General features: G+C 35.9%; 1 protein-coding gene across 1 annotated transcript; it reads right to left on the bottom strand.

Moving 5' to 3' along the window:
• Positions 1-2,774: 2,774 nt before the first annotated feature.
• On the bottom strand, positions 2,775-5,054 carry LOC114422269 (serine/threonine-protein phosphatase 7 long form homolog). The gene is made up of 4 exons (XM_028388581.1): positions 4,211-5,054; positions 4,049-4,133; positions 3,559-3,963; positions 2,775-2,996 (listed from the first exon to the last, which is right to left on the bottom strand). The coding sequence occupies exons 1-4, from the start codon at positions 5,050-5,052 to the stop codon at positions 2,775-2,777; spliced, it is 1,554 nt and encodes a 517-aa protein (XP_028244382.1). The 5' UTR covers positions 5,053-5,054.
• Between the last annotated feature and the right edge of the window lie 8,611 nt (positions 5,055-13,665).

Raw genomic sequence — 13,665 nt, 5'->3', positions numbered from 1 at the left:
GTAAACAAATTTTATTTTAGGGGTTAAGGCTAACTTTTTTAGAAGGGTTAGGGTTTAGTTCTTAACTTGAGGGGTTAGGGTTGAGTGTTTATTTGTTAGGGGTTAGGGCTAAGTTTTTGTTATTTTAGTGTTTGGGGTTAATTTTTTTTTATTTGAATGGTTAGGGTTAGTCCTTATTGTTTTAGGGGTTAGGGGTTAGTTCTTATTATTTTAGGGGTTAGGGTTTAGTTCTTATTTTTTTTAGGGTTTAGTGTTTATTTTTATTTGAGTTGAAGTGTTATGGTGTAGTTCTTAATTTTGAGGGCTTAGGGTTTAGTTCCTAATTATGAGGGGTTAGGGTTGAGTGCTTATTTTGTTGGGGTTAGGGCTAAGGTTTTTTATTTTTGGGTTTAGGGGGAATTTTTTTTATTTTAGTGGTTAGGGTTAATTTTTTTATTTGAAGGGTTAGGGTGTAGTTCTTATTTTTGAGGGGTTAGGGCTAAGTTTTTTTATGATTTAGGGGTTAGGGTTAAGTTTTTTATTTGAAGGGTTAGGTTTTAGTTCTAATTTTTAGGTGTTAGGGTTTAGTTCTTAATTTTTAGTGGTTAGGGCTAAGTTCTTTTTATTTTATGGTGTAGGGTTAATTTTTTTATTTGAGGGGTTAGGGTTGAGTGCTTATTTTGGAGGGGTTAGGCTTATTTTTTTTATTTAGGGTTAGGGTGTATTTCTGAACATTTTAGGGTTAGGGCTAAGTTTTCTTATTTTAGGGTTTAGGGTTAATTTTTTTAATGTGTACTTCTAATGAAATAAAATTACATTTAGAAGTTGAAATAAAAATTATTTTTTTTAATGTGTACTTCTAATGAAATAAAATTACATTTAGAAGTTGAAATAAAAATTATTTTTTTTAATGTGTACTTCTAATGAAATAAAATTACATTTAGAAGTTGAAATAAAATTTCTTTTTTTTAATGTGTACTTCTAATGAAATAAAATTACATTTAGAAGTTGAAATAAAATTTCTTTTTTTTAATGTGTACTTCTAATGAAATAAAATTACATTTAGAAGTTGAAATAAAATTTCTTTTTTTTAATGTGTACTTCTAATGAAATAAAATTACATTTAGAAGTTGAAATAAAATTTCTTTTTTTTAATGTGTACTTCTAATGAAATAAAATTACATTTAGAAGTTGAAATAAAATTTCTTTTTTTTAATGTGTACTTCTAATGAAAAAAAATTACATTTAGAAGTTGAAATAAAATTTCTTTGTTTTAATGTGTACTTCTAATGAAATAAAATTACATTTAGAAGTTGAAATAAAATTTCTTTTTTTTAATGTGTACTTCTAATGAAATAAAATTACATTTAGAAGTTGAAATAAAATTTCTTTTTTTTAATGTGTACTTCTAATGAAATAAAATTACATTTAGAAGTTGAAATAAAATTTCTTTTTTTTAATGTGTACTTCTAATGAAATAAAATTACATTTAGAAGTTGAAATAAACTTTATTTTTTTAAAGGGTAAGGGTTTAGTTCTTATTTTTTAGGGTTAGGCTTAGTTCTTATTTTAGGGGTTAGGGTTAAGTCATTTTATTTTAGGGTGTATGGTTATTTTTTTTTATTTTAGGGGTTAGTTCTTATTTTTGAGGGGGTAGGGTGTAGTTCTTATGGTTTAGGGGTTAGGGCTAAGTTTTTTATTTGAAGTGCTAGGGTTTAGTTCTTAATTGTTAGGGGTTAGGCTTTAGTTCGTTTTTTGTTAGGGTTAGGGCTAGTTTTTTTTATTTTAGGGTTTGGTTTTAGTTCTGAACATGTTAGGGGTTAGGGTTATATTTTTATTTTAGGGGTTAGGGTTAGTTCTTATTTTTTAGGGTTAGGGCTAGTTTTTTTATTTTAGGGTTTGGTTTTAGTTCTGAACATGTTAGGGGTTAGGGTTATATTTTTATTTTAGGGGTTAGGGTTAGTTCTTATTTTTTAGGGTTAGGGCTAGTTTTTTTATTTTAGGGTTTGGTTTTAGTTCTGAACATGTTAGGGGTTAGGGTTATATTTTTATTTTAGGGGTTAGGGTTAGTTCTTATTTTTTAGGGTTAGGGCAAGTTTTTTTATTTTAGGGTTTGGTTTTAGTTCTGAACATGTTAGGGGTTAGGGTTATATTTTTATTTTAGGGGTTAGGGTTAGTTCTTATTTTTTAGGGTTAGGGCTAGTTTTTTTATTTTAGGGTTTGGTTTTAGTTCTGAACATGTTAGGGGTTAGGGTTATATTTTTATTTTAGGGGTTAGGGTTAGTTCTTATTTTTTAGGGTTAGGGCAAGTTTTTTTATTTTAGGGTTTGGTTTTAGTTCTGAACATGTTAGGGGTTAGGGTTATATTTTTATTTTAGGGGTTAGGGTTAGTTCTTATTTTTTAGGGTTAGGGCTAGTTTTTTTATTTTAGGGTTTGGTTTTAGTTCTGAACATGTTAGGGGTTAGGGTTATATTTTTATTTTAGGGGTTAGGGTTAGTTCTTATTTTTTAGGGTTAGGGCAAGTTTTTTTATTTTAGGGTTTGGTTTTAGTTCTGAACATGTTAGGGGTTAGGGTTATTTTTTTATTTTAGGGGTTAGGGTTAGTTCTTATTTTTTAGGGTTAGGGTTAGGTTTTTTTAATTTTAGGGGTTAGTTTTTGAGTTTTATTTGGTTTAGGGTTCATTGATTATTATAGTTTGATACGCGACATAAATATTATCCATAAGTAAGCCTTAATAAACTGAATATCATACATTACGCCATGAATGTCAAATTACAAATATACAACAAAGCCTTAATAAACGAAGACATGCAAATCATTCATTTTGGTGTCCGTGATGTCGTGAGGATGTGCCACTTGGTCGATCCCATCTTCGTGCTTGGCGATCAGGATTTCTTCTGCCCCGATGCCTCCCCGCTTCTTCTTCGTCAGCCTCCGCAGAAAATGTGTGCCGCAAATCAACACCGAATAAGTCACCCGTATTAGGTATTTGTCCCGGTACATTCCATTGTGTTCCTAACGGGGCATTAGGTGTTGGAATTGGGCCATGATATTGCTGTGAAGGGGTCATTGTGGGCCATGAAAAATGAGCTTGTGTTTCCGCAACACCACCGAACGATTGCTGGCTTGCATAAGTATCAGTGTGATGACCCTGAAAAGGATATTGATACATCTGGGTCGGATACTCAACAAATGTTTGTGGCGTGTGATACATTCCATGGCCACGCTCCGCCATTTGTTGGGAATATTCTTCCGCTTCAACAGTGTCCCTTCTTCTGTCTATCCCCTGAGTTTCAATACTTGACTGAAGCATGTGAAACTGTTGTGCAGGAAATTGACGCTCTGATGCGGGACCATGTGACACTGGCTCAGTGACTCTCTCTTGCTCTTCGGATAAAATTGTAATTTTTTCCACATAAGGCACGAGATCATCAAATGTGCATGTATTCCTCCCTTGAGGAGACACCATGTATTGTAATGCCTCTGCAACTTCACCTTGCATTTATAAGGGTAAGAAAATTAATGGCCATCATTAAATAAAAGTTCAAGTTAAAATTTGAAAAAAATTTAAAAATACCAATGTAGCCGTCTTTGCATTTGCTGGGTCAACAAACATCTTTGTCTTTCGCCTATACCAGACCATGTAGTCCGAGTTAAAACTCAATAGGCCTTCTTGTCGGGGATAAGCGTCGACCCTAAATGCATGGCGATTATTCCACTGATCAATCATTGGGGCGAACAATTGCCCCCAATTTTCGTCATGTTTCCCTTTCAATGTTATGCCATGAATGTTTAAGGGTTGTGAAGGAGACTCTGGAATTGGCTGTTGCATCCCAAATTGTCTCAATACTCTGTCCGGTTGGTGCCACTCAATAACTTGGAAACAAATTAGTGGCACCACCGCGTACCACGCGAGACTTCCGACTAAACAAACGGGAGGCAACAGTGATATTACGGTTGATGGGTACGGCTCCCACACAAACTGCATATAACAACATAATTATGAACATTTTAGTAAAATAACACATATAATTTTTTATTTTACAAATAGAATAACATCTTCTTACCTCATGACGTTTCATAATATCTAACTTGCGACGAAAAACTCTCACATCATCATTGCCGATATGTTGGTTTCCACGTCGCAGCCACCTACAAAGATTAAAATTTAATATATGCTAAAACCATTTATTCTATTGAAATGAAAGACGCTGCTAAAAATGACTAACCTATGCCCCAGTGGTGTATTTTCTACTTGGGAAGGAGTCCTCTTTGGAGCCAAGGTTGGACATCGTTCCCGTGCCCACATTTGTAGTAAGATGCACATACCTCCGATTGATTTAGTTTTATAATCGGTGGCATTGCACATCTCTCTGTATAGAAAACCAAGTACGGCAGCTCCCCATGCATATCTGCCACATTCTTCAAAGTCACGTAAAAATTGAAGGTATCTTAGCGAAACTTTGTTATTGCTTTTATCAACGAACAAGACACCTCCAATGAATCTCAATATCCATGCACGGGCAAACCTTCGTACTTGTTCTTCGTCATCGTCATTATTTATTTGGGCAAAATGGTGAGCCAGCCAACTTAATTTAACCACACTACCTCTAATTTCATCTTCTTGTGGTCTGACTCCCAATAATTCCTCACATAAATCAGCCCAATCAAGATTTGTTGGACCGATTAATGGTAAACCATCCACACTTATACCTAACAATACAGAGACGTCTTGGAGAGTAATAGTACATTCTCCGCATCTCATGTGAAAGGTATGTGTTTCTGGCCTCCATCTTTCAATCAGAGCACTAATTAATGAGGCATTTATTTTTAAGTACCCCATCTTGATAATCCAGGCGAAACCAGATTGTAGAAGAAAAGGAAAAATTTGCTCAGGAATTTGTTCTTCCCCTTGATACGTGGGGACAGCTCGTCTGATATGTAATTTCCTATCTTCTTCCCCATTCCAAACATGTTCTGAAACATGTTTGGGTTGCATCCATAATACATCAGCATCGATGGGACCAGACTTAATGTTAACATGTGATGAAGATGATGATGAAGATGCCATTGCTACTACAAAAAAAAAATATAATACATTATTTGTAGATAATATAAATTAAATTAAACTACACACATTTATAAAAACATTATTAAATATCTAACAATAAATTTGAAAAAAATCAAACTGGCCAATTTTTAATATATTCTATACATAAATTAAAATACATGTGAACAAAACTTTAAATAAATAATTTTTTTTCTACAATTAAAAAAATAATTGAATAAAATATGGACTAACAAATTATTTATAATACAAACAAATATTGAAATGCAAAAAATTATTTAAAAATATATATACAAAAATTATAATAATGTACAATCTATCATATATTTAATAACATAAATTTTCTAAAACAATTAATATTAACCTACAAACTAAAACTAACAGTGATCATATATATATATATATATATATATATATATATATATATATATATATATATATATATATATATATATATATAACTAAAAACTAAAAACTAAAAATTATTAACTCAAACAATATTAACTTATTAATTCATTTATTTAAAACTATACTATCTATATATAACATACAAAAATATATAAGACACAAAAATATAACACTAATAAAGCAAATTTACGCATCTCTAATATTACAATTATTTATTTACGTGTAACATGCTTAATATTATAAAAACTAAAAATTTATGTCTACCTAAAATTTATAAATATGTATGCTAATATTAATTTATACATAATATTTCTACCTTATCTAATATTAAGTGTGTGCCTAATATTTCTAAGGCTAATATTAAGTGTGTCGGAACGTTTGGCTGTGGCTTACTAAAATATCATATATATACTACAAACTAACCTTCAAATATATACTACAAACTAACCTTCAAATATATACTACAAACTAATAACAACATACTTATTTTTATACAAACTAACCTTCAAATATATACTACAAATCTAAAAATATATACTACAAACTAAATAATATTTTTATACTAACTAACCTAACCTAACCTACTCTTCAAATATCTGTTACTACATAAAAATTAATAACAAATAACAGCATACTTATTAATTTATTAATAATAATAACTAACCTAACCTTACAATGCCTATTAATCTTAATTAACCTAAACTTACAATACTTATCTAGCTAACCTATTATTTTAAAAATATTAACAAACAGAATACTTGAAGTTTTGAATATGTGAGGAGAGAAACTTTTTCCCTCAGTTGCTTTTTTTTATTTCATTCAAATAACATATATATATACAAATAGGAGAGAGACAGCTTGACAAGCTTTGACAAGACAGTACACACTGCTGTCTTCTTCAACAAGATAAAATAGGGAAATCTACTCTAAAGATACATCTAATAATACCCATAATTATAACACTCCCCCTCAAGCTGGAGCATATAAATTATATGCACCAAGCTTGGAACATATAAACTGAATTCTAGGCCCCCTTAAGGATTTAGTCAAAATATCTGCTGGCTGATCATTGGAATTAATGAATTCAGTGACAATCTCTTTAGACAGTAGCTTCTCCCGAATAAAGTGACAGTCAATCTCTATGTGCTTGGTTCTCTCATGGAAGACTGGATTTGAAGCAATATGCAGAGCAGCCTGATTATCACAATACAACTTCATTTGCATCACTTTGCAGAATTTCAACTCTTCAAGAATTTGTTTGACCCACATAAGTTCACATGTAACTACAGCCATAGATCTATATTCAGCCTCTGCACTAGATCTAGCAACAACAGTTTGCTTCTTACTTTTCCAAGAAATAACATTCCCTCCAATCGAGACACAATATCCGGATGTGGATCTCCTATCCATAGGACAGCCAGCCCAATCTGCATCACAATATCCAGATACTTGTGTATTACCTTTGTCTTCATAAAGTAATCCTTGACCTGGAGCTCTTTTAATGTATCTAAGAATACGCATAACAGCATTCCAATGATCAACACGAGGGTTTTGCATAAATTGGCTCACCACTCCAACAGCAAAGGAAACATCAGGTCTTGTAATGGTGAGATAGATGAGTTTTCCCACAAGTCTTCTATATCTCTCGGGATCAGAATACATTTCACTCTGATCTGCAAGAAGCTTCAGATTCGGATCCATAGGACTATCAACAGGTCTACAATTCTGCATGCCTGTCTCCTCCAAAATGTCAAGGGCGTACTTCCTTTGAGAGATCACAATACCATCTCCTGACTGAGCCACCTCAATACCAAGGAAGTACTTCAAATATCCCAAGTCTTTGGTCTGGAAATGACTAAATAAGTGCTCCTTTAGCTGAATAATCTTAGAAGCATCATTCCCTGTAATCACTATATCATCAACATATACTATCAAGTAAACACATTTTCCAGGGGATGAATGACAATAAAAAACAGAATGATCAGCCTCACTACGTTTCAACCCAAAAAGTTGAACAATATGACTGAATTTACCAAACCAAGCCCGAGGGGATTGCTTCAACCCATAGAGAGATCGACGCAGCTTACAAACAAGACCATACTCCCCCTGAGCAACAAACCCAGGAGGTTGCTCCATATAAATTTCTTCCTCAAGATCACCATGAAGAAAGGCATTTTTAATATCAAGCTGATGAAGAGGCCAATGACGCATGGCAGCCATAGCAAGAAAGAGACGGACAGTAGTGATCTTAGCTACCGGAGAGAAGGTGTCACAATAATCAAGGCCATATATCTGAGTATAGCCTTTAGCTACTAATCGAGCCTTAAGTCGATCAATTTCACCATTAGGCCCAACTTTAACTGCGTAGACCCATCTACAACCCACAGCCTTCTTACCAGGAGGAAGAGAAACAAGTTCCCAAGTACCACTATGTTCAAGAGCTTGCATTTCATCAATCATAGCTTGTCTCCATCCAGGATGACTAAGTGCCTCATGAATATTAGAAGGGACAAAATGTGAAGATAGAGAGAAAACAAACGAAGAATATAAAGGAGACAAACGATGATAACTCAAAAAGTTATAGATAGGATGAGGATTACGAGAGGATCTAGTACCTTTTCGGATGGCAATGGGCCAATCTGAATCAGAGGGATGAGAAGTGGCAGGATCCATGGCTTGAGGATTGATTGAAGAAGGAGGAGAATCATGAAAAGAAGCTTCAGGTATTGAAGGACCAACTTGTTGTATCCTGCATTGGTTTGTGAGAAGAGGTGGAGAAGCAACTTCAGTTGGATGAGGTGGAGAAGAAGGAACCTCACTGACATCTGGATTTGAGGTATCTAGAGGACATGGAGAGGGAATTGGAAGGACATTCTGGATGGAAGAAGAATGGTCAGTAGATGATGGGTAGAATGGTGTGTCTTCAAAGAAGGTTACATCTGCAGACATGTAGTATCGCCTGGTGGATGGTGAGAAGCATTTGTAACCCTTTTGAAGACGAGAATAACCTAAAAAGACACATTTAATTGCACGGGCAGAAAGTTTGTCTAAACCAGGGGAGAGATTATGAACAAAACAAGTACAGCCAAACACTTTAGGTGGAACATGGAATAAATGATCATGAGGGAAAATGATTGAGTGAGGAATTTGATTCTCAAGAGAGGAGGAAGGCATTCTGTTAATTAGGAAACAAGCAGTAAGCACCGCATCCCCCCAATGGTGTGTGGGAACATGAGAGGCTAACATTAGTGATCGTGCGATGTCAAGGAGATGACGATTTTTCCTTTCGGCGATACCATTTTGTTGTGGTGTATGGGGACATGTAGATTGATGTAGAATGCCTTTTGAAGATAACAAAGAGGAGAAATCATGAGAGAAATACTCTTTGGCATTATCACTTCTAAAAACCTGAATTGTTGTTTTAAATTGGTTTTCAATCTCATTGAGGAAGGACATGAAAATAGGCAAAAGTTCAGATCTGTCTTTCATTAAATAAACCCAAGTACATCTAGAAAATTCATCAATAAAAGTTACAAAATATCGAAAACCAAAAGAGGAAACACGACTTGGTCCCCAAATATCAGAATGAATGATAGAGAAGGCTGAATTACATCTTTGAACAGTTTTTGGAAATGAGGACCTAACATGTTTTCCTAGTTGACAAGGTTCACATTCTAAGACTCGAAGATTCTTCAGACTAGGGATCATCATTTTCAGTTTTGGTAGACTTGGGTGACCTAGACGATCATGCAAAAGTTTGGGGTTTGAAGTTGCTGAACAAGAAACAGAAAAGTTGGGCTTCAAGTAGTAAAGTCCTCGTGATTCACGTCCTTCTCCAATCAATCGACCCGTGCCATGTTCCTGGATAACAAAAGAATTAGCAGTAAAGGTTACTGAGCAATTTAATGAACGGGTTAACTGACTCAATGAAATTAAATTGTAGGGACATTGAGGAATAAACAAAACAGAATCCAACTTCAATGAGGAAGATAAAGACACATGACCACTCCCTTGAGCTGCAACTTTGGAACCATTAGCCACAGTAACAAGATGAGGAATTTTTGGAAAAGAAATGGATGTAAAAGAAGACTTGTTACCAGAAATATGATCAGAGGCACCTGAATCAAGTATCCAAGGACTGGGACCATCAATAGATTGAGAAATACATGCTGTTGAATAACATGGTACAGAGGAAGATGAAGTCTGGCTGCTGGATTTCTCAGATTTCAGCTTCAAATATTCTTGATATTCTTTATCAGAGAACTTAGACTCTGATTTTTCGGTTTCGGTCTGAGTTACCTGAGCTACTTTGTCAGGGAAGCCATGCAAGGAGTAGCAAGTCTCTTGTGTGTGGCCCATCCTCTTGCAATATGTGCATTGAGGACGTCCACCTCTCCCACCACGGCCTCCTCTACTGTTACGTCCTCCCCCTCTCCCACGAGGTGCAGCCATGGCTGACGTCTCCACTACATCAGCCGGATTTTCTTCTTTCAATGCATGGGGAACACGAAGCAGCCTAGTGATGAGAGAATCCATCGACGGAACCTGATCTCCAGCTAAGACTTGATCACGAACGTGATCAAAGTCTGAATGTAAACTTCTCAAGATGAGAACCATATAGAACTTATCTAGCTTTCTATTCACTTCCTCCAACGATTCAGCCACAAGGAACCTCTTCAATTCTTCCACTGCTGCCCGAGCTTTACCTATGTGTGCAATCATATCGTGGCTGGTTTGTTTGAGAGCTGTGACCTTCATGGTTGCATCAAACAAACTCTGAATATCATTGGCAAAGATTTCCCGGGCCTTTTTCCAAAAGGAGCAGCATGTTTTGAACGATCTGAGAATCTCCAAAACATCTGCCTCAACTGACTGCCATAAGACAGCACAGAGCTGATAATCTAACTTTTCCCACTCAGGTCTTCTATCATCCGGAACTGCCTCAGCATCTTTTTCAAGATGGTCATGATGCCCTTGCCCAAGGAACCACAGTTCTACTGAAGCAGACCAGGATAAGTAATTTTTCCAATTGAGCTTTGCTGTTGTGATAGTGGGAGTTCCAGAAAACGAAAGTATTGGGCCAGACGAAGCCATTTTCACTCACAGATCAAAGGAAACTAAAGTAGAGAGACAAGGAAGGCACAAGGTCACTCAACGAAGTGCCGAAACCAAAAACTAATGACTGATATGGACTCAGGAGAGCCCGACGAGACGGCCGGAAGCAAACGCGCGCGTTTCCGGCAAGGGGAGGGCGGCGCGTGGTGGTCACGCGCCGGCGTTTGGCGCGCACGAAGATGGTGCGTGACGGCGCGTGGGGAAGCTCCTGGCCCAGCGGTTAGTTGCGCTGAGTTGCGCTCCTCGAGGCACACAAAACCCTGTAGTCGCCGGTTGAAACGGCCGGCGGACGGCGGCGGACGGTGGCGGACGGCGGCGCGGCGGCGGCGGACGGCGGTGGATACGACCCGCTCTGGTACCAACTTGAAGTTTTGAATATGTGAGGAGAGAAACTTTTTCCCTCAGTTGCTTTTTTTTATTTCATTCAAATAACATATATATATACAAATAGGAGAGAGACAGCTTGACAAGCTTTGACAAGACAGTACACACTGCTGTCTTCTTCAACAAGATAAAATAGGGAAATCTACTCTAAAGATACATCTAATAATACCCATAATTATAACAAGAATATATAAATCACTTATCTAGCTAACCTGTTATTTAAGAAAATCACTTACCAGCCAATTAGGAATTATGAACTATGGAAGAAAAAAACTCAACAAAAGCAAAGCACCAAGAGCAAGCACCAAGAGCAAGCACCAACAGCAAGCACGCAGAACACTCAAGAAATTCAAGAATGGAGAAAAGAAAGGTAGTAGAAGAAAAGAAATGTGAATCCAAAGTTTACGTTCAACTTATTTTATAGAAAAAAAGCGTACAATGGTCAAAAGCTCTCTGCATCCCTAAACGCTATGCTGCATCCCTAATCAATGGAGAGCAGAACCAAGCCTGCAAGCCTGAAAAGTTGAAGCCCTGCAAGGTTCACGTGAAGCATGGCTGTCTCGCCAGCACCCTGGGCGAGTCCCACTTCCCACAGATTGGGTGTCGCCAGTGAGAATGGTGATTCTCACTCCTACGTGGCCTATGTCGCCACTACCAGGGGCGATACACCCCTCTCTCCTGCTTTGCCGCCACTGGCAATGGCGGGTTGAGCCTTGCCGCCAGTGGCAATGGCGTTTTCCCCCTAAAAACCGACCCCCTCCGTCATTACTTTTAAAACAAACCCTCAGACGTAAATAGTTTTTAAAATAAGACCCCTTAGGTAAATTTGCCTGAAACATACCTTCACGTCTAATAACTTTGACAGCAACAAACGACATTTATTGAGAAGCTTACCGTTATTACCGCTTTCTAGGTAGTTTCAACCTACTCTGTGTCTTCCTTCTCTTAGTTTGAGCTCCTTCTCCAATGATAGGTGAATACATGAAAAAAGACTCTGACACAATTAATGTAAAAATATAAGCTTAACAACTAACATTTAGTTGTGTCAATTATAAATAATTTAGTTATAAACAAATATACCAATATCATTTGAAATGGGTTAGATAGTAATATTTGCAAGATCATTATCTAATACATTGATTTTCTCATTGGTTAAGAATGGCGGTGACTCCTCCAATACCCAATTAGCATGCTCATAGTCATCAAGAGTTTCTACATTGAATGTAATTTTGATTCTTCAACTGATTCCTATGTTTATTAATTTGGTCATAAACAAGTAATCAACATAGTAAACATTATATATAAGCAATCAATATAGAATAAACATAATTATACCTTCTTAACGAACATAGACAAGATCATTGAGCTTTTGATGCTCCAACCTATTTATTTTCTTTGAATGGATATGCTCAAATACACTGCAATTTTGTTGACAACCCGAAGAACTAAGAACTACAAGTTTGGCTCAAGATATAGATGGCCATTTTTTGCAAATGTGGTGCACATAGTCCTACCACCATTGATCTACAATATCATATTAACGAAATAAATGAATCAATATACATGTTAAACTAAAATTAAGACTACGGATCACAAATAATGAAAGATATAAAGTATAAACAACTTATGTTACCTGGCATCACTATATTTCTTTCACGCACAATAGATTGTCTTCCAAAATCTCCCTCAATATTTTTGTATAATCTAAATTCACTTGTCAAATGAGAATTCGACTTAGGATATCTGTAAGAATACTTCTCAATGATTTCATAAAAATGCACTTGTTGTGTTCATATGTTTTTCAAATTCTTAATCACTAAACCGACAACCAGGATTCAACCAATATGCAGTAGCATGGAGATCTTTACAAAGTTGTGAATCGATCTAAGATTGTCAAGTAAGGTTCCACTTTCTTCTTATTTCTTTGAAACCTTCTCACCATCTCCTCCCTAGCCTTATGCATAGCATGGTAAAGAAATCCCATAGTCAGTTTATCTTCACTATCAACGAGGCGTAACACAAGCACAAGTGGTTCAGTAAGTTTCAATTTCTCAACACATGCTTTCAAAAAACCAAAATCTAAAACTTGTTTAACAAATCATTTTGCCTTAGCTTCTTTGGCATAAGTTGAGCTTGTCCAATCTCTAGAAGTTACCATGGCTCTCAATGAATCTTTTTTAGCCGAAATTCTTTGCAAATCAATGATATTATTGGCAAAGCAGGTTAGAGTTGGACAAAGTATTTCCCTTCCATCTGTATGTTTCCTCATCAAATACAATGCATAACAATGGTTATATATGTATCTGGTAATTTTGGAAGCAAGTGACACTACCTCACTTACTTCATCTATTTTACCAATGTCCAACAACATTAAATTAATACAATGTGCAACACAAGGAGAGCAATATAAGTTTGGAAACTCAACTTCCAATAACTTACCAACAACAACATAATTTGCAGCATTGTCTGTGACTACATGGACAACATTTTCAAGGCCAACACGTAACACAACATCCCTCAAAATCTTATATAAATTTTCTGTAGTTTTAGAAGCATTAGAAGGATCCACAAACTTTAGAAAGTGATGTAGCTCCATATGGAGCTTGTAGGCCTTGGATCTTCTTCATCAATGAAATCCTTTGCTTCTTGAAGTTCAATGGCAGTGGAACAGAGAAAGAAGAAAGATGATTGGAGACGCCACTTTAAGGA

The sequence above is a fragment of the Glycine soja genome, chromosome 1 (genome assembly GCF_004193775.1).
Source record: "Glycine soja cultivar W05 chromosome 1, ASM419377v2, whole genome shotgun sequence".
Taxonomy (NCBI): domain Eukaryota; kingdom Viridiplantae; phylum Streptophyta; class Magnoliopsida; order Fabales; family Fabaceae; genus Glycine; species Glycine soja.
This window is presented reverse-complemented; position numbering and strand designations above follow the sequence as displayed.